The 21858-nt window shown below is 48.5% G+C and overlaps 1 protein-coding gene across 1 annotated transcript in view; it reads left to right on the top strand.

Annotated features, from left to right (window-relative positions):
- ITPR1 (inositol 1,4,5-trisphosphate receptor type 1) overlaps positions 1-21858 on the top strand; it is a 1666678-nt gene that overhangs the window by 1313030 nt on the left and 331790 nt on the right. The window contains exons 46-49 of the mRNA XM_086939209.1: positions 2957-3067; positions 4101-4196; positions 6419-6541; positions 20184-20297. Coding sequence (XP_086795335.1) covers positions 2957-3067; positions 4101-4196; positions 6419-6541; positions 20184-20297 — 444 coding nt within the window. The remainder of the gene's footprint in view (positions 1-2956; positions 3068-4100; positions 4197-6418; positions 6542-20183; positions 20298-21858) is intronic.

A 21858-nucleotide genomic window follows, 5' to 3' on the forward strand; every position in this document is an offset into this window, starting at 1 on the left:
ATTCATCTGAAGATCTTGCGGAGCATGCACAGGGTGTTGAAGCACGAGGATGAGACGGCGTTGACTTGTCTGGTCATTGACAGGGAGGAGTCCAGGATGAAGTCCAGGTTTCGTGCGTGGTCCGTTGGTTTGGGAGCGGTGCCCAGGGCCGGGGGCCACCAGGAGTCGTCCCAGGCGGAGGGTGATGATCCCAGGATGAGGACTTCCGTCTTGTCTGAGTTCAGTTTAAGGCGGCTGTTTCTCATCCAGTCGGCGACGTCTTTCATCCCTTCGTGTAGGTTGGCTCTGGCGGTGGTGGGGTAGTTGGTGAGGGAGAGGATGAGCTGGGTGTCGTCGGCATAGGAGATGATGTTGAGGTTGTGCTGGCGTGCGATGGCAGCAAGGGGGCTCATGTAGACGTTGAAGAGGGTTGGGCTGAGTGAAGATCATTGTGGTACGCCGCAGATGACTTCGGTGGCCTCGGATCTGAACGGAGGGAGGCGGACTCTCTGGGTTCTTCCGGTGAGGAACGAGATGATCCACTCCAGCGCTTTCTCTCGGATTCCGACGTTGCTGAGGCGCTTCACTAGGGTGCGGTGGCAGACTGTGTTGAATGCTGCAGAGAGGTCCAGGAGGATGAGGGCCGCTGTTTCCCCGTTGTTGTTCAGGGTTCTGATGTCGGTGGCTGCGATTAGGGCGGTCTCGGTGCTGTGATTGGCCCAAAACCCGGACTGCGAGGGGTCGAGGGATCCGTTTGTCTCGAGGAAGGTGGCAAGCTGTTTGTTGACGGTCTTCTCAATGATTTTGGCCGGAAAAGGAAGGAGTGAGATGGGACGGTAGTTCTTGAGGTCGGTGGCGTCCGCCGTTGGTTTCTTCAGGAGGGCGGTCAGCTCGGCGTGCTTCCAGCTCTCCGGGAAGGTGGCGGTGTGGAAGGAGGAGTTGATGGTGTCTCTGAGATGGGGTGCGATGGTGGTGTCTGCTTGTTGAAGATGTGGTGTGGGCACGGGTCGGTTGGTGATCCGGAGTGGATGGAGTTCATCGTGCGGGTGGTGTCTTCGGTGCTGATCGGGGGTCCAGTTGCAGAGGGTGGTGGTGGCGGGCGCTGGTTTGGTGGTAGGGTGCGTGGTCTGTGCGTCGAAGCTGTTGTGTATGTCTGCGATCTTGCGGTGGAAGAACGAGGCGAGTGAGTTGCAGAGGTCTTGCGAGAAAGTGATGTCGTTGTTTCCGGCGCTGGGGTTGGAGAACTCTTTGACGATGCTGAAGAGTTCTTTGCTGTCATGGGTGTTGTTGTCCAGTCGTTCTTTGAGTGCCGTCTTCTTGGTGGCGCGGATCAGCTGATGGTGTGAGCCGATGGCGTGCTTGAGGGCGGTCCTGTTGTCTGTGGTGTGGTCGAGCCGCCAGGCTTTCTCGTGGGTGCGGCAGTTCTTCTTGGATTCCTTTAGTTCGTCGGTGAACCAGGGGGTTTTCTTGCTGCCAGGTCTGCTGGAAGGGTTCTTTAGTGGTGCGAGGTCATCGGCGCAGGCGGTCAGCCACTTGGTGAGGTTGCTGGCTGCTTCGTTGGGGTCCGTTGTGCTGGTCGGAGTTTTCTGGCTGAGGGAGGCGGTGAGCTGCTCGGAGGTGATCTTGCTCCAGCTTCGGCGGGGGGCCTGTTGCGGGTGGTGGTGGGTCGTAGTTCTTCTGAAGCTGAAGTGGACGCAGCTGTGGTCAGTCCGGTGGCGTGGCTGAAGGAGATATGCTTGCTGGATGAGAAGACTGGGTCAAGCGTGTGGCCGGCGTAGTTGGTGGGGGTGTTCACCAGTTGCTTGAGTCCGAGGTTGGTGAGATTGTCCAGCAGGGCGGTGGTGTTTCTGTCAGTTTGTTCTCCACGTGAAAGTTGAGGTCCCCTAGGAGGATGTAGTCGGCGGAGGGAAGGGCGTGCGGACTGATGAAGTCTGCGATGTCTTCACTGAATTTTGTGCGTGGTCCCGGTGGTCTGTAGATGAGGGTGCCTCTGAGGGTGGTCTTGGAGTCAGTGTGTATCTGGAAGTGCAGGTGTTCGGGGACGGTGAAGGTTTCGTCGGAGTTAGTCGAGATGCGTATGGTGTTCTTGTGTAAGATGGCAACGCCTCCTCCCGTCTGGTTGACGCGGTCCCTCCGGGTGATCTTGTAGCCATCCGGGATGGCTATGGCGATGTCAGGCGCTGAGGAGGTGTTAATCCAGGTTTCGGTGAGGAAGGCGACGTCCGGTGCTGTCGCGTCGAGCAGGTCCCAGAGTTCCACGGCGTGCCTGTGGACGGAGCGGGTGTTGAGCAGGATGCATTTCAGGTGGTTGCTGTTGGTGTTGGACTCGGTGGGGGTGGTGCAGGTCCGGTAGCAGGTGAATCGGCAGGCTCTGCAGGGGAAGGGTCCATGGGTGCGTCTCCGGGTGGCTCGGTAGCAGGCAGGGTTCCGGCCGGCATTGAGTGCGTTGAGAGTGGCGGTGTCGTAGGTCCGTCGTGTAGTCTTGCATCGGCAGTGGGGACCAGGGGTCCTGGCTTGGGTGCGGTCCAGGCGCGGACGGGCGCAGACGAGCTTGCCTTTGGCACGCCTTCGGTGCACAATCGGCGCGCCTGCTGCATGTGCCTGAGGGCAGCATAAGTAGGGAGCCGGGTGGGCGGAGCAGCTGGTTGGCGGGAGCGGGGCGGCGAATTGGCTGGCGGGGGGGCGGGCCGCAGGGAGGCAGCGGCGGGAAGAAGCTGGTGCGGGCGGGCGGCTCGGCTGGCGGCTGGGTCGCCCGACCACGAAGTAACCGGAAGCGGCAGCAGCAGGCAAACACAGGAAGCGGCTGGCAAGGCTGGCAAGGCAGGAGCAGCACAGGAGCGTGGGGGCGACCAGGCCTGAGCACAGGCACTGCAGTCGCTTCCTCTACTCTTCCGTGCTTGTTTTTTATGTTCTTGTGCTGTGATCACCAAAGCAGGGTGATATTTTGGTATGTGATGGTTGATTCCTTTTCTTGCAGAACTGTATTGCGACTCATGAGTCCAATGGAATCGATATCATCACAGCTTTGATTCTGAATGACATCAACCCACTGGGGAAGAAGAGGATGGATCTGGTCCTGGAGTTGAAGGCAAGTTGATGGTCAGCCTGTGGCCTTGTGAAATAAGGGATACCAAAGGGGATGATGGACGGAGCGTTTGAGTAAATCAAACACTCACCCCCAGTCAACTGATCTGGGTTTAATCCATCATTCTTTAGCTCACTCCCCCACCCTAGTTCTGACATGGCCATATGCAAATCAGTCTGACCCTGTGCCTCATGGAAACAGTCCAGCCCGAACTGCCAAGCCAAGTCTTCCCTGGACCGGAAACCAGCATTCTGGGACCGATAGGTCCCTTGCTCACTTTGCCACTGGATTCAAGATAGCCTGGCTGATGAGGGTTATGAACCCAAAACCTGTCCCAGGATGCTTGTTTCTGGTCCAGGGAAGACACAGCTTGGCAGTTCGGGCTGAACTGTTCCCATGAGGCACAGGGTCAGACTGATTTGCATATGGCCATGTTTGAACTGGGGTGGTGGAGTGAGCTACAGAATGATGGATTAAACCCAGATCAGTTGACTGGGGGTGAGTGTTTGATTTGCTCAAACGCTCTGTCCATCATCTCCTTTGGTATTGCCTTGTGAAATAAGGTCATCTTAAGATTGTTGTGCCCAGTTGACTGCCAGGGTGGGACTGGCCTATAGGTCAATCAGGCAGTGTCCGATGGGCTGGTCTGACTGACCAGTGTGTGAGCCAGGTTTTTTAGCAATTTTTGGGCCCTTTTTATGGTTAGGTGGGCCTGTTTTTACTGTTGATTTCCCTGATATTGCAACAAAATTGCCTGCAGCAAGTACAAATCTATGCAGTCCTGTTCAACACGTGCCTGATGTCCAAATGTGAGTCTCTTTCTTAACTATCACTAACGGAGACCACTTTTATTTTGGTGTCTATTTTATGTCCTAGTCCAACCTTGCACACTGGCACCAGCCTTTGGAGCAGGCTGAATCCCATCATTTAGTTAGTGTTTGGTACAATAGTTTTGGGCCATTGTATACAAGAAAGCTGATGGGCAGCTGATTTTATGAAAATGACTCTCTAACACTTTCAATATTTTTATCTTTAGAACAATGCTTCCAAGCTGCTGCTGGCTATCATGGAAAGTAGGCATGACAGTGAAAATGCAGAGAGGATCCTGTATAACATGAGGCCGAAGGAGCTGGTGAGTTGACTGATGCGGAGGTATGGATTTGGTGGAGTAGAAGAGGCAATGGAATGGTGTGGCGCCTAGGTTGTGTATATCAAATTACACTGCACCACCTTTGACTCTAGGTACTGACAAAGTTTCCTGTCTGTGGTAAGGCCTCTCACTCAGGTGACCATATATTTTTGGATACATTTGTCCTTGCAGTGTTAGCCTCCAAGATGTTTTATTGAGTTAAGTGGTAGTTGTCCACTTCTGTTGTGTGATATGCAGGTTAGCAGTTTGAATCCTGGCAACGTTAACTCAGCCTTTGATCCTTCTGGCGCCGGTCAATACAATGGCATGAAAATGGATTTGAAAACTTGGTTGGATGGGCTTATATAATTGTACAAGTCATTATTTTAAATGCCTGCATTGTTTTTTTGATCAGTCGCAGTGAGCAGTTACTTATTTCTGTTTTGTGGTCTAGTCTTGAGTACCAGAAAGGCTTTAAGCTTGCTGTAGTCATGTGTGACATGCTATTTTTACTGCTCTTGTTCAAACCCAAGTCACAACAGGTACACTCCAGGATCTTTCTTTAAATCTTAGGCACCCCAGGTTGTAAAAGATGATTAAAACTCTTAGGTGGAATTGATGCTTGTTGTTATTCATGTGCATGCATTTCCTCTCCCTTGGACCGGTCTCTGCTGTCGGTTTATACAGTATACTTGTTTGTTGTATACTTGTAGGGATTTGTGGCAAGGTTCCTCACAAAGCAATGGAAATAAAGTGCTGGACCGGTCGCAGACACACACTGGTCTCTGTTCTTGCGCTCCGTACACGTGGTGCTTGTTAATACATTTCTGAGTGTATGTTCTTGATGCAAAGGTGGTCTTGGGAGGACAGGGTTCTTTATCCTACTGCAGTTTCTCTGTTCTGCATGTCACCAGAAGTTCATAATTCCAGTCTGGGCTTTTCTGTTTCCAACCAGTAATGGAGGGGTTAGTGTAAGTGGTGTGGAAGCCCACCATGATAACGCTCAGGTTGTAGTAAGTAGTTAAAATAAAGCCCTGGACTGGAAATGGAATGTCCTGACGACATTGGACTAGACAGATCTATTGTAGCTTCTCCATTTGTTGACTTCTTTCTAATTAAGTTTAAAAAACTGCCCAGACAGTATATTGTGACCTGCAGAAGACTCAAACTGTTTACCCTTTTAATTCATCGTGTTCATTGAGCAGAACTCATTATAAATTAACCCAAGAGTAGTTGAGTTGCTGCCTGTGGACCGGTTCAGTGCGGCTGCCGGGAGCCAGCTGTGGACCGGTTTGTCAGGGATGGAACTAGAATCCCAGTTCAGAGGGTAGTCACAAGAAGCAGGTTAACTGTTCCCCTACATGCGTCTGCATTGTGTGCTTCAGTTGGCAGTGGCTAGAAAGGATAGTGCACATGTACTGCCTTTTTTTTTTAGTTCTAACATGGTGAGAAGCAGACACCAGCACTAAAGGTGTTGCAGGGATCTGTGAAATCCTGTATAAAGTTGTAAATACATGAAGTATTCAGTCCGCGTTCTCTGCAATTGGAACAATTGTCAAACAAGAACACTTGCTCATTCCCTTCTTCTGTACGAGTGGTTTTTGAATTCAGTGACCAGAGAAGTGTTTACTATGGTTGTCCTCGTTGGAATAGCTTTATTCACTGAATGGGGTCTACTGCTCTCTGATTACAGAGGATCTCAGTGGTGCTGCTGTTCATAGATCATGGCTAGCTCTTCAGATCTCACTGTAATAGGTTTCACCAGTCTAAACTGTGTAGAATCAAGTTATTATTGAATGATGGTTTTGTGGCTAGGAGTGTGGATTGCCATGGACCATGGAAGTTGAATCCCAACACGACCTCATTTTTTTTTTTTTTTTAAGACGTTTATTAATGTTCAAAGGTGCAGTACATATAGCAAAGCCTACAACCCTGCGGGCCGGCTGCAAATGAACGGTGAATCGTAAGGATGTAGGTCAGCATAAGAGGGTGTGTCATTGCGCCCCTTGTGTCCCCGGTGTACTAGGACATAGATAAGATAGTCACATTATCTTAAGTTCAAGAAAAGAAAAGTCCATAAGTGACGCCTTATTTTTCATTTTTTTCTAGAACTGAGCCATGAAATCGGCAAACTAATCCCAACACGACCTCATAATTAATCCACTAGTTTGTATATGTCTGCATTAGATTACTGAGATGCAGTATTTCAGTGTTTCTTTCCGTAGGTGGAGGTGATTAAGAAGGCATATCTGCAAGGGGAGGTGGAATTTGAAGACGCTGAGAATGGTGAGGACCATGCAGCATCCCCTCGGAATGTGGGTCACAATATCTACATTCTAGCACATCAGGTACGTACTTTGTGATTGAGCTACAGGATGTGCATGTACCGTTTACGTACAGCAGGTGAAAACAAGCCAACAAATTGCTAGAGGTAGGGAATACTCTGATGGGCTGTAGAGGCAAGTAAAGTTTGTTGGCAGTACTAGCAAGAGGCTGGTAACTGAACTACATGATGGATGACCCGAGATCAGCTGTGGATGGAATTAATGGTACTCTGATAGGATACAGAGTACCTGACCTGTGCTATCTACGTGATTAAGGTAGACATTCAAAACAACATTTATGTATTTTATTTGTCATAGTGCAGTGTAAAGCCTAGTAATATACTTTAGATGCTAAGGTTTTGAAATGCATTCATTATGGGAAAAGGTTTCTTAAAGACACCCTATTCCAGCTAAGGGCATTGAGCATATGGTACCATGTCATCACAGGGCCTAGAATGATGACTCACTGGATAATCAAGAGGAATGTTATGACTTGTAAGAAAAGAGATTGTGGGCGATAAAGGAGGTTGCTTAGGAAACATTTATGCTGTCTTTGTAGTCATAAAATGTAGGGCCTTGTTTTTGTTACTGGTAACCTTCTGGGTGCCCATATGTCATGGCCATCCATGGGTTAATCGGGCCATTCCTCTCCCACATATTACAATAAATTGACTATGGCGCATTGTATCCAAAACGTTCTACTGGTAAGCCACCTCTGGTTATTGTCACCTTGCCATAGTTCTGTGCCTTTCTTCTGAGATTACTCTGCAGCTTTGGTTTATCCACTATTATCTGTCAACGGCTTGTATGTATCCCAAGATCTTCAGTGTTGAAGAATGTTTCAATGCCGTAGAAAGACCTTTCTTCCGAATTAATAATCTGGACCTCCCTAAGGACCACTACCTGACCATCCCCTCCTACTCTAGCCTCCCAATCAAATACATTTTACCTGCTGTAGCCTCTCTTCTGTCTTCTACATAATAGAATTGTGATTCTTGTGCCTGGCTAGGTTTTTCCACTTTACAAATACCTAAATAAGGACAAATGAAACTTTGAGCAGACTCCAGCTGAATGGTTTCAAGACTGAACATCTAGCCGCAAATTTCTTACCTTTGAACCTCCTGGTGTCAGTCTGGATACAATAGATTTCTTATAGCAGTGCCCCTGCGTGCCGGTAGGTGGCATCCGTTGACTCCGTGTGACTTCGTAGGAGTCGTTTTGCCCCAGTATTGGAACTTTCATAGATTCCCGTGCTTTGTATCATTCCCCGTCGTCATCTTGGGAGCCTCGGTAAATAGAAAATACCATAGAAGTATGCACAAAAAGAGAAAGTAATACCTAGTCCTCATTTCCTTTTGTAGCATATCCACCTCTTTTTGTAAAAGAGACCAAAAAACTTGGAACAACCAATCAGATTAGCCTCACCCCTTAGAACCCTCCTGAAAGAGTCTCGGAGCCTCAGATTTTCTACTGCACGTTGTGCTAAGGGATTCTCCACTGAGCTCTGGTCAGTTTTCTCTTCAACTTTGGTTTTCTATTCTTAATCTCTCTTCAGGATGTCAGAAAAGAAAGCTTTATTCAAGGCCTGTGCTACCTGCTCAAAGAACAGGCTATATATTGAAGATAAACACAAGGACTGCATTTATTGCTTATACCCGGATCACAAGGCCACTGACTGTAAGATCTGCAGGACCTTCTCTACCAAGACTCTAAGAGACCGGGAAGGAAGACTTCTGACTTGGTTACAGAAGATGAAGTCAGGGAAATAGGTAATTTCTAGTAACAGTGAAGATTCCTCCTCAGCAACATCTTTGAGGAGGTCTACAAAAAGGGGTAGGTCTTCCCCTTCACTGAACACCCTGCTAAGGCCTCGCAAAAGACCTCTGATAGGTCTAAAAGGCTTAGTCCCAAAAAATCTCCTCGCCAAGGTGCAAAGGAGAGGGAGGGACTTGTTCCTGAGGTTTTATCTGCTAAGAAGGCAAGCCAAGGCCCTTCTACTACCTCTTCACCATCTAAAAAGCAGAAAATGTTCAAGAAACCTGCAAGTACACCTCAGGAGACAAAAGGGGAGAAGAAAATCCATCCGTTTACGACTACTTCCTCAGGTCAGTCGACGACGACATCCAAAATCCATCCAGTTTGAGCTACTGCCCTGTTGACTGGCCCGTCGTCGAGAGCTTCGCCGACGACATCGTTGATACATCCTACCTCTGTGTCTTCGACGAGACTGACAACCTCTACGTCGACAGTGATGACGCCGCGATGGTGTCGACGACTATTACGACTGCGACGATGAATCAGACGTCGACCTCGTCGACTGTACCGTCGACGATCAGCCCACCGTCGACTACCATCCCACTGTCGACAAAGTTTCTTTCTCCAGCGACGACGATTATTTCATCGACGATACAAAGTCAAAATTTCTATTAAGAAAAGAATAATTAAACCAGAAATGACATCGCCCGATAGGGTGACACCGTTACCTCCAGCACTACTTCTGGAGGAGGAATATTCCGATGAGGATGAAAGTCCGTATGGGGATGCTTATAGTCAGTCTCAGCTCCAGGTGAAGTACCTGGACTCTGATTCAGATAATTATTACTTGGGTCAACATCATCCACAAGAGCAAGTCATTCCTCGTGATAGACCTCAGGATCCATCTCAACAAGGTATGGTGGCTATGCCGTCTTCACTGATAAGTGACCTACAACTGATGTTGTTGGACTACAAGAGGAGATTACCATCTCAAGCCTCTGAATCCATACAACCTCCTCCACCTCCTCCTTCTACTTCTGCGGCATCAATATCTCAAAGGCCTGAAAGTAAACCTTTGGCAGAAGGTCACAATGTTATTACAGTGCATGATGATGATGATGATGATGATTCATCAGACGAGGACCAGAATGTAGAACATATCCCAAATCCTGACAGAGAATAAGACGATTATATCATCCCAGATCCGGCTTCTCCATCTCCGGACCCTGTGGATTCACCTCCAGCGGACATAGGGGGTTTCCATAATCTTATGGAAAGAGCGTCTAAAAGATTTGGCCTTCCTGTTCCAGTGGTTCAATCAGACTGCTTCCTCTATGATTTTAAGGAGCCTTATAAAAAATCTATCCGTTCCATACCGATCGTCGAACACGTCTGGAGTTGAGGGTAAGAAGGTTATGCAGTCTCCTGCTACTGATCCTGGTTCTACCGCGTCTGGAGAAGAAATATAAGGCTCCTGAGGATAGTCTTGCCTGTCTGATTGGACAGCCCGAAGCCAGACTCTGTTATCGCTCAGGCGGCTCAAAGAAAATCTAGAAACCCAGCAGCACCCCTGACAGCACCGCCAGACAAGGAGGGCAGGCGCCAGGACAATGTGGGCACGAGGTTTTCCTCTATGTCCAGCCTCCTCGCTAGCGCCTCTAACGCACTAGCAATTTTGGGACAATATGATCGCCAAATGTGGTGCGATCTCGCTCCTTTTATTGGTCAACTTCTGGAGAGTTCCAAGGCTGATGCATGAAAGATCCTGGAGGAGGGTGAACGATCTTTATCCAAGATTATAGATTGTGCAATGGATATTGCTACAACTGCTTTTCGAGCCTTAGCAGGTTCAGCAGTCCTGAGGCGTCAAGGTTGGCTACGATCTACATGGTTTCGCCCTGAAGAGCAGAATAAAATTCTGGATCTGCCTTTCGATGGTGATATGCTGTTTGGCAAGCACATAGATGACGCCTTGCTGGACATTAAGATACTGAGACAGCAAGATCTTTGGGCACACTTCAATATCGCAAGGTGCCTTTCCGGGGTGCAAGAGGAAAAGGCTTCTCTACGTATAGGGGAGGTTATCAACAGCGCTACTCCTCCCATTCACAATCTTCTCAGTCATTCAAGCCTCAATACTCTCAACGCCAGAATCAATTGGCGTTTTTCTATCGCCAGTCTTTGAGAGGTAAACAGGGACGTCAGGGGAGAGATACCTCTAAACGTCAATAGCGGCTTCCCGGCTCTGCCTACTGGTTGTTCACCCCTTGTAACATCAGTGAGGGGCAGGGTAGCACATTTTCTCAATTGCTGGAAGATCATAACAGATCGGTGGGTCCTAAATATCATCCAATTTGGCCACACACTAGAATTTCAAGACCTCCCACCTCCCAGAGCTCCTCGCGCCACAGAAGAAAACAAGTTACTTACCTTTACCTTTAGTTCCCCGGTATTGGTAACTTTCATAGATTCCCATGCTTTTGTATCATTCCCCGTCTTTGGAATGGGAGTCTCGGTAACAAAAATAACATAGCAGTAGGTACAAAAGAGAAAGAAACAGGCCTAGGCCTCATTCCCTTTTGTAGCATATCCGCCTCTTTTTGTAAAAGAGACCGAACTTAGGCATCAGCCAATCAGAAGAGCCTCACCCCATAGAACCCTCCTGAAGGAACCTCCGAGCCCCAGATTTTCGTAGCCGTTGTGTAACAGACACCATATCTGCTGAAGGCTGAGCTTTCCTCTGGGAGGTGGGTGGGCGCATGGGAATCTATGAAAGTTACCAATACTGGGGAAATAAAGTTACAGGTAAGTAACTTGTTTTCTTTCCCCAGTATTGGAACTTTCATAGATTCCCATGCTTTTTTATCAGAGTAGCAAGCAGTTAGCAACCAAAAACACATTTTGTGTCATAACATACCTTGCAATAGCCATCATGACATAAAGATACAAAATGTGAAAAATAACGGAAGGTGGGATAGAAAGGAAAGCTCACCAGTTAGTGGAAGTGGTTCCTCAGGACTGCTTGGCCCACTGCCATGTCTTCCTGTTGTAGGGATTCTAAGCAGTAATGCTTGGTAAAGGTGTGGACGCTGCTCCAGGTAGCAGCTCTGCAAATGTCTTTAATCTGTACACCCGCAAAGAGAACTGCTGAAGAAGCCACAGATCTTGTGGAGTGTGCTCGAACCCTGCCAGGCAGTGGTGTGCCTGCTGCAGTATGACAATGTAGAATGGTTCTGGTAATCCATCTTGCAATCCCCTGCTTCGATAGAGGAAGACCCTTGTTCGGACCACCAAATGCAACAAACAATTGGGAAGATTTCCGAAATGCTTTGGTGCGATCCAAATAGAATTTTAAACATCGCTGTACATCTAGAGAATGTAGCGACCTCTCCGCTGGTGTAGCCGGGTGAGGGAAGAAAGCCTTAAGAATCACCGGCTCGTTCAAGTGGAAGTGCAAAGGTACCTTAGGTATGAACCTTGGGTTAGTCCTCATTATAACTGTGTTCCTTTTGAATTGCAGAAAAGGCTCTTGGATTGTGAGAGCCTGCAACTCCCCAATGCGTCTTGCTGATGTAAGGGCAAGAAGGAGAGCCACTTTCCATGAAAGGAACTTGATGTCTGATCGATGAATCGGTTCAAATGGACTTTTCATGAGTTGAGTGAGGACTAGATTCAGGTGCCAGGTAATAGGCGTAGGCCTCACTGGTGGATAGACCCGGAACAAGCCTTTTAAAAATTGTTTCACAATCCTGGAAGACCACAAAGAAGGTCCTGATTCTGACCGTCTGAACTTTGAAATTGCCTCCAAATGGACTTTTATCGATGAATGGGCCAGCCCCGACTTAGCCGAGGACAAGAGATAAGGCAGGAGCTGGTGAGGTTCTGAAGAAAAGGGGTCACTCTTCTCTCTCTTGCACCAAATGCAAAATCTCTTCCATTTGAGGCAGCAAGTCTTGTTCGTGGAAGGAGCTCTTGCCTGGGAGAGGACTTCTTTAATTTCGGTCGAGATGGGAAGATTCATAAATTCTCGCTGCTTGGGAGCCATGCTTGCAGGTGTAATGACTGCGGGTCCGGATGCCAAATCTGTCCTTCGGACATTGTGAGAAGGTCCGGAATAGTCCTCAGAGGAAGCGGAGGAGCTATTGACAACAGATGAAGCTCCGTGTACCAGAACTGTCTCGGCCAAGCAGGGGCTATTAGGATCATCCTGCATGGTTCCACTTTGATCATCTTGATCAATCTCGGGATCAGTGGAATGGGGGGGAAAGGCGTAGACAAATGTCCTTGACAGGCTATTGAAAGCTCATTTCCCAATTAACTTTGGTGGTGAAGCCTGCTTGCATAAGACCGGCATTTCTTGTTGGTCGTGTGTGGCAAAGAGATCTATTGTTGGTCTGCCCCACTTGTAAAAGACCTCTACTAGAACCCGCTGGTTCAGCTCCCACTCGTGACTGACCAAGGATAACCTGCTCAATCTGTCGGCATTTTCGTTTAGAATTCCTGGCAAGTGTTCTGCCTGCAGCGACATTCCATGAAGGATTGCCCATTCCCAGATCTCTTGAGCTTCCTGCGACAATAGGAGAGACCTGGTTCCTCCCTCCTTGTTCACATAATGCATGGCTGTGGTGTTGTCCGTCCTGATGAGCACTTGTGAACCTTTTAGGCGAGGGAGAAAGGGTGGAATGCTACCCCCGTCTCCAGAACTGGCGAGGGGGTAGTAGTCCAATTCGTACGACACCTTACTTGACATGTTTTGATAATGCTATGCCAAAGTTAGCAATAACCGCGAGGATTATAATGCACTTAAGAGTATATGGTATAGCGTTATCATGGAAACCGCTAAAGGACTTGGTTCCGAAAGCTACAGACAGGCTCAGCTCATGCCGGAGCACTATCTTACATAATTCCAAGCACTCTGCCTCCAGGATTGTTAAGGCCTGCCATAGGAGTGACTTATAGGAGTATATGTGTCCATTTTAGGTTTAGATATAGGTATACTATATCTAAAGCAAAGGGTGATTACACCACCTTGCCCCAGCTGATTGATAAGCCAGTTGTGTCTGATTTGGATGGCCAGCCAGGGGTCGCATAATACATGCTGCAGCCCCTGGTAGGCCTTGGGTTCACTTATGCCCTGGGTACCTATGGTACACTGTACAAGGACTTACAAGAGTGACCCAATACCAATTGGTAAATGCACCTTAAGTACATGGATGTCAATTTAGAGAGAGAACAGCTAGGCTGTGGGTATGATTAGCAGGCCCACAGTCAGGGAAAGTCGTAAACCAGTGAAGCAAAAAGCAAAAATCTGGGGTGACCATAGGATTGCAGACCCTACTCTCCTACAGGGTTACCCTCCTCGGAGAAGTCATGTCCGGTGTAATTCTGGTCATTGAGATAGTGATTCTCTTCTCCGATGCCAAAATTGTCGACGGTCCCGTCCACGATGGAACTGAAAACGCAGCCGTCTTCGGCTTAGTCGACGGAATATGCCTCGTCGACACTGAAACACTCGACGACAAGATAGGCGTCGTCGTCGCTGCCGTCGACGAGACTGTCAACATCCCCGCCGTCGACATTGTCAATGTTGTCATCGTCGAGGCGCTCTTCGACGACACTGTCGTCTTCGCCATCGTCGACTAACTTCTTGTCGTCTATCTCGTCGTCGACTTAGTCTTCAACGCTGTAGCCGTTGTCGACTATTCCATCCACGACGACGATCCTGTCTGTTGTCACGTCGACAAGCCCGTCAACAGAACCAGTGTCAGCTTAGGCTTCTTTTTCTTCGTCGACGGAGCCGCCGTGTCCTACGCAGATGACACCCAAATACTGATTTCAATAAACCATGATCCAGATTAGACCAAACTGAGATTTAAAAAGTGCATGGTTGACGTTCAAAACTGGATGACCAAGAACTTCCTGATTCTGAACGCCAGCAAAACGGAGATTGTGCTATTTGGAAAGGCCGATAAGACCTGGTAGTATGACTGGTGGCCAGTGTCCCTCTGCCCCTGCCCCGCTCCCAAATCTTCAGTCAGAAATCTTGGGGTGATCATTGATAATAAGTTATCAATGACTGAACACGTCAACAAAGTAGTTCAGACCAGTTTCGGCCTTATGCGCAGTTTGAGGAAGATTTTCAAATGGATCCCTCTCCCATCTCGCATGCCCGTTGTCCAGGGACTCATTATCAATCGGATAGACTATGGGAACTCGCTACTGTCCTCCGTCAATTCAACCCTCTTGGCCCACCTGCAGGTTCTCCAAAACACTGCGGCTAGACTGGTGTTAAATCTCCCCCCGCGCACCCCATCTCTGCCCTGCCTTAAAACCCTACACTGGCTCCCAATAAAAAAGCGCATAAAAATTAAGCTATGCTGCCTAGTCCACAAAACCATCAATGGACATGGACTAATGTATATTGAACAAAAGCTTAAACCCCACAACCCGTTAAGAACCCTCAGATCCACTGGCAAGTCACTGCTGACAATCCCCAGGGTATGCACAGTCAGAAATGGCAATAGGGCCTTCAGTAAAACTGCCCCCGTAGCCTGGAATTCCCTTCCCCTCCAGATTAGGACTCGTTACTTACCTGTAACTTTGGTTCCCCAGTATTGGTAACTTTCATAGATTAGACAATGTATTATCCCTGTGCACTAAATTTTTGAAAAAACTTAAACTGAGAAAACAATAGTTCGTGGTGGAGCTCTAATCGTCGCTCGTAGTCAAACTGTGCCTTTAAACACAATGATGAATGTTGTTTGTAGGCTCAACTACCCTCGTGATTATGCGCTCAATTAACAATGAAACTGATGGGTTTCTTCTCAATGTTTCATTTATTTATACTTCAAGTTCATGAAATCTTCAATCCATTGATAGGCAGTGATTTATAAACAATGTTTTGTTGCGTACATAATGACAGTCTTATGTCGCAATCATACAATTCCACATCATTTTTACGTCCACCCATTGCATTTCGGGTCAGAAACCATGACCCTTCGTCAGGGGTCTGAAAACAATGGATAACACAGGACCAAATTAGTTACTCTGACAGCATTAGCGTATTAATCACTAACATACTACGTGTAAAGCGTGCTACCTAGGGTGACCTGAAAGGATTTCCAAGTGACAAATTATACGTGTGTCTAATGGGCGAAATCTGTATTTACCACTGAACAGAATGGCAACTGAAAACGTGTATGAAAAAGTTCTTGAAATATTAACAAAAATGCCAAGAGTGAGCTACATGCATACCAAATAGCTGCCTCGAAACGTGATATACGACCCAAGTATCTGTGCAGAAATAGAAACAGTAATGGAATAGACGACAGGTGATAAAAGACTTACAACATTCGTTATTAACTTTCATAGATTCCCATGCGCCCACCCTCCTACCCTGGGAAAGCTTCTTTCAGCAAATGTGGTTACTGTTGCACAACGGCTACGAAAATCTGAGGCTCTCTGAAGGGTTCTAAGGGGTGAGGCTAATCTGATTGGTTGTTGCAAGTTTTTTAGTCTCTTTACAAAAAGAGGTGGATATGCTACAAAAGGAGATGAGGCCTAGGCCTTACTTTCTCTTTTTGTACCTACTGCTATGGTATTTTCTATATTCCGAGGCTCCCAACCTGACGACGGGGAATGATACAAAGCATGGGAATCTATGAAAGTTACTAATACTGGGGAACCAAAGTTACAGGTAAGTAACTTGTTTTCTTCATCAGGACGTCTGCAATATAAACGCCACCCCGGCGCACTGACATCCGTTCTTTTCTTTCCGCGTTAGCCACCGCCGATCTGTTAGAGAGAGCTACCTTGTGTCATTTTTGACATTTTTATCAACTTTTTGTAGACTCCTTTTGGTGTGTTAGGATGTCCAGTAGGAAGACTTCAGGGTTAAAGCTATGTAGCGCCTATCACTGCGTCATGGCTGTCACACGAAGTTGTGCTCCAATTGCCGGGCCAAGGCACCAAAGGCTTTGTGGGAGCGGTCCCTGAAGCTGATCACGGCCTGGCACGCACTGCGGAGTCGCCTCCTTGACCTTGACCTTGGTCTCGGTCGAGAGGAAGGTCTGCGCACTTCTCCGGGGGCTTGAAGTCCTGTGTCGAAGTCAGGTAAGTGGCATCACATGAAGCACAAGAAGTTGTTTGCCCCATCCGCCATGCAGCAAGACTGAGGAGCCTTGGCGTGTTAGGCCCTGCTCCGTGGAGCGGGCACCTCGGTCGACTCCAAGCCCCCCCCCCCCTTTTCCAGGGACAAGAGCAACCCCCATCCAACTCGAGGAGTTTTACGATGCCATGTGCGCCGTGTTTGGGCAGTCTGACCCTTTCAGCACGTCCTCGGGCCCAGGTGAAGGAGATCCCGTGGGCCCTGCGCCTTTGGCTCCGGCCATGGCACCACTGGCTGCTGTTGGACCTGTTTGTGTCTGGATCGGCGCCAGTCGCACCTCCACAGCGACCTTCCTTGGCGCCGCATCATACGCCGAGGTCTCCGGCACCCCATCCTCATTCCAGACGATACTGAGCTGGTCTGTATCCACTGACGCAGAGGCAGACTCTGATGGAGCCGTATGGCTTCATACCATCTAACCAGCCCCTTTCTAAAGGTTTAGGGTTTGACGAAGAGGATTGGGAGGGGGAACAGGAACCCTTGGAAATCCTGCAGCCCCAGGACATGTACTGGTATGAGGAACTGGGTGATACCAGTGGCCTGGGCACCTGCCCAGATTCTGGCAAGCTGTCTCCCCCTCCTAACCTGGCTACGGAGGAGGGTGCATTGTTTGATATGGTGGTGTGTATTTTTGCGGAGGTCCTGGACCTGCAGCTTCCTACAATGGCGGTCAAGACAAATGTCTTCACTGAGGTCCTGCAGCCTGGTGTCTCCTCATCGGAACCCCTGCTACCTTTTAATGAGGCCTTAACAGGCACCTGGTTCAAACCCAGCACAGGGGCTCCTGTGAATAGAATAATTGCCCGCAGCCATCGCCCTGCACTGGGAGACCCAGTTTTCCCAAAGCCCACCCCACCCCTCAAGGCTTGGTGTTCCAGGCTTTCACTTCTTGTGGCGTGTTCCCTTCCGTCCCTCCGCACAGGGAGTCCAAATGGCTGGAGACCATTGGAAGAAAATGTTCTCTTCCACCAGCCTCGATTGGCAGTCAGTGAACATTGCATGCCTTTTGGGCCGGTACTCCCATTCAATATGGGATACAGTTGCACAGGTGCTGCCTAGGGTCTTGGAGGAAGAATGGCTTCTGCTCTCCCAAGCAATATCCGACTGGAGAGCCACAGCAAATGGCCAACTTTGCTGCATCTGAGACACAACTGACTTGCTGGGAAGGGCAATTTCTTCAACAATGGCAATCAGGCACCACGCCTGGCTGAGGAAGTCTGGCTTTTCGGGGGATGTTCAGGCAAACCTCATGGATATGCCTTTTGATGGCTCACATCTCTTCGGAGACTAAGCTGACGCAGCACATGAGCACTTCAAGGAATCATGGGCTACGGCCAAATCCTTGCACCTCAAAGGTACTACACCATGGCCTGAATCTGCTTTTTGCTCCTTTCGTGGCTATGGAACGGTCTTTCAACCGCGCCAACCCTATTTCAGACAGCAGGGTTCCACAATTTCTGCAGCCTTTGCGGGCCATGGCCACATTTCATCCTGTCCTTGAGGGTCAAGCGGTCTGAAGTCGAACCAAGCAACCATCCCCTCTTCCACCACAAAACTTTCCTAGTCCTGGCTTTCAGGGTCATGAGCATCCAATGGGTGGCAAGAAACGTCATCCCGTCCACCATAGGCGCAACATCACATCTGACAGGTGGGTTTGAAGATAGTCCGAAGGGGATATACCCTCCCCTTCACGACTACCCCTCCCTCTATGCCTCTAACTCACAAGTGGCTGACTGAGGATCATCTTGCGTTACTCTGCGAGGATGTTGAGGCTCTCTTGGCCAAGATTGCTATAGAGAGGGTTCCCAGGCCAGAAATAGGCTGTGGTTGCTATTCTCGTTATTTCCTGGTTCCAAAGGACGACTCAGGCCTTCGTCCTAGCTTCGACTTCCGATCTCTCAATTACTTCATCAAGGAGGGGAAATTCAAGATGCTCACTCTGGCTCAAGTATACTGTCTGCCCTACATTCGGGACACTGATGGTAGCGTCCGACTTGCAGGACGCCTATTTCCACATTCCTGTCCTGCCGGCCCATTGTCGCTACCTGCGGTTTACAGTGGGCCAGGAGCACTTAGAGTTTGCTGTGCTCTCCTTTGGCCTCACTAGTGACTCGCAGGTGTTTACCAAGTTGATGACTGTGGTCACGGCTCATCAGTGGAGATCAGGGGTTCCAGTCTTCCCCTATCTTGACGACTGGTTGTTGAAGGTGGGCTCGTCCCAGCAGTCCTTTCCCATCTCTATACTACAGTGAACCTCTTGAATTCACTGGGTTCACTATCAACATTCCGAAGTCGCACCCAACTCCCCCCCTCAGACGCTCCCCTTCATCGGATAAGTTCTTGACATTGTGCATTTCCTGGCTTATCCTCCCAAGTGGTGAGTCCCGGATTTTCAGGCTATGATACAGATATTTCAGCCTCTATCCTGGATTTTGGTTGGAATGACTGAGGCTGTTGGGCCTCATGGCCTCTTGCATCCTTCTTGTGGACCATGCCTAATGCCAAATGCGGGCTCTGCAAAGGGACCTGAAGTTCCAATGGGTGCAGCACCTGGGAAATCTCACCTACCTGGTCCAGATCTCGGAGGGCACTGCGAAAGACCTGCAGTGGGGGGCTAACAAACCACGATTGGGTCAGAGGCAGAACCCTCACCCTTCCCCATCCAGATCTCACATTAGTGATGAATGTGTCCCTTCTGGGATGGGGCGGCAATCTGGGAGAGGTGAAGATGAGAGGACTCTGGTCTCCGGCAGAGGCCCGGCTCCATATAAACCTGTTGGAGCTACAGGCGATCTGGCTGGCACTAAAAGCCGCCTTGCTGTCCATCAAGGGGAGGCTAGTTCAGGTGTTCAAGGACAATACAACCGCCAGGTGGTACTGCAACAAGCAAGGCAGGTAGAGTCATGCACCCTGTGTCAAGAAGCTTTGCGCCTCTGGACTTGCCTGGAACAGCAGGCCTTTCCCTGGTTAACCATCTGGCCGGTTCTCGGAACACCGGAGCGGACTAACTCAGCAGTAGGTGCCTGGTGGATCACGAGTGGCATCTCCATCAGGAGGTGTGCGCAAGGACTCACATCAGTGGGGAGGGCCTTGTTTAGATCTCTTTGCTTCCGTAGACCACGTGCAGTGCTAGCAGTTTTGTGCACTGGGGTTTCCAAGGCGGCTCTCGCTCGGTGACGCTTTTCATCATCATTGGGGCTCCAGCCTCCTGTACACCTTTACACCCATACCACTCCTACCCAGAGTGCTCAAGAAGATCAGGAGCGACCGGGCACAAGTCATTCTTGTGGCTTTGGGCTGGGCACGGAGAGCATTGTATCCAGAGCTTCTGGCAATGATCATAGATACTCCGATCATGTTGCCCCTTCATAACGATCTCCTGTTGCTGCAACAGGTGAGGGTTCTCCACCTGAACCTGTCAACTCTCTGCCTCCTTGCGTGGAGAATAAGCTGCAACAGCGGTGATGCCTGGAGAAACTTCTGAATGTAAGGAATCAGCAGTATCCACCAGAAAGACCATTACTAAAGGTAAGTAATGTGTTCCTCTAACCACCTTGAAAAGTAAAATAAACACAGTATGAAAAAAATATATACTTGTTTCCAATGTTCCATCACAAAATGGACACTAAGTGGTAATTACTTGTCCCCCCATGTGTCATCTAAGTCTCCTTCAACCTTTGTTAGAGTTGGTTTTCTTTCCCCGTTTTCATGATCTCCTTGTGATATAATATATTTCCTTTGTAGTTGGCCCGTCACAACAAGGAGCTGCAGCATATACTGAAACCAGGCGGTAGTGGACAGACAGTCGAAGGGGACGATGCCCTTGAATTCTATGCCAAGCACACAGCACAGATCGAGGTAGGATTAGTGTTAAGTATGGATGTATTTGTGGATTGGGAGCAGTGGTTAAATTGATCCGATGTTTACCGGTGGTCCCACCAGCACTCATTTTGGGGACCTGCACTTATTTGACCTCATCAGAAATTGACCACAAGCGAAGAAAATAAGTGGGAAGAGAGGCCGAAAAAATATCACAAAGGGAGAAACTAAGAACCTGAATGAGATAAAGAGGCTGAGTGTGTCTGGTAGTGAGAGGATGGTAGAGACGTGAGGTTGTTTCAAGACTACACAGCCTTGGTATTAGGTCCCCGACATGTAAATGCAATGGCCTCCTGTTTTTGAGCAGAACTTTGGGCACCAGCACTGATTCTATTACAAATTAAGTACTGATTAGGAGGAAGGGTGGACATCCCTCATGGCACATACAACAGTGCAGAGTGATTATAAGATCTGATGATCATTCTAAAGAGGACTGGTACTGCAGTGAAACACAAGGGTATCCAGATCGGAAGCTTTTAGAAGTGTTATGACTTGGTGCATACGTAAACATTGCAAAATGCTTTTGGAAATGATATACCTTGAAATTGACACCTCCGCTTAATGAAGCTTGTAAATGAAAAATTGCTTTGTGATCCAGAAAATAGGTGTGGGAGCACACTGCTTCACCTCCCAGCAGGGTCGCCCTACTACAATGACCAGAGTCCTTAGGGGCAACTTCCGCCGGTGTGTGAGTAGTGTTCGACCCCACCCCCTGCTTTGTGATCCACATGTTAGCATCTGTGCATTTCAAGGTGCTATGGGTACATTATAATGAATGTTATTCCTGCTGCAAGAACCCAAAGAATGTTTTGCCCTTGTGCTGAGTGGTGGTTTTTAAGTCCAAGGTGTTGCACTGGAATCTCTGACATGAAGCGGTGCCCAGAGCATCTATAGGGTACATCCCCACTCCGCCCCGAATTCCATAGCCTCAGAAGATTCCAGCATTCACTGGGATGTGGGCAATGATCTGCAGAGCTTGCAGATTGGCCATCCGTACCCACTTCACACAACCTTATCTTTCAATGGATTCTGTCATCTCTGAAGATGCATTTTTTGAAAGAAGAAACAGTGAAAACAATTTAAATGGATTGGCCACAGTGAAGACACCCTAAAAATTAATGTATTGCCATTCTTCTAAGCAAGGCTTCAGCCATTTCAACAGGGCAATGATGCATTGAATGCCCCTATAGAAAAGACCTTGTGGCTGCATTTCAGATCTCCTGCAGTGGGCCGCCATCAAAGTATCCCATGATGCATTTTTAGTACTCCACGTTAGCAAATTGTATAAAATAGACCTTACAGAAACGTGTGCCTCATGAAGAAATAGGTAGCTGTGACTCAAACATTTTTCTGTAGTTTAATGTTTTTCAACTAATAGTGAATCTTACTTTTTGCCCCATTATTGGAACTTTCATAGATTCCCATGCTTTTGTATCATTCCCCGTCGTTGGAATGGGAGTCTCGGTAACAAAAATAACATAGCAGTAGGTACAAAAGAGAAAGGCAAGGTCTAGGCCGCATTCCCTTTTGTAGCATATCC

This window comes from Lissotriton vulgaris, chromosome 9 (assembly GCF_964263255.1).
Source record: "Lissotriton vulgaris chromosome 9, aLisVul1.2, whole genome shotgun sequence".
NCBI classification, from domain to species: domain Eukaryota; kingdom Metazoa; phylum Chordata; class Amphibia; order Caudata; family Salamandridae; genus Lissotriton; species Lissotriton vulgaris.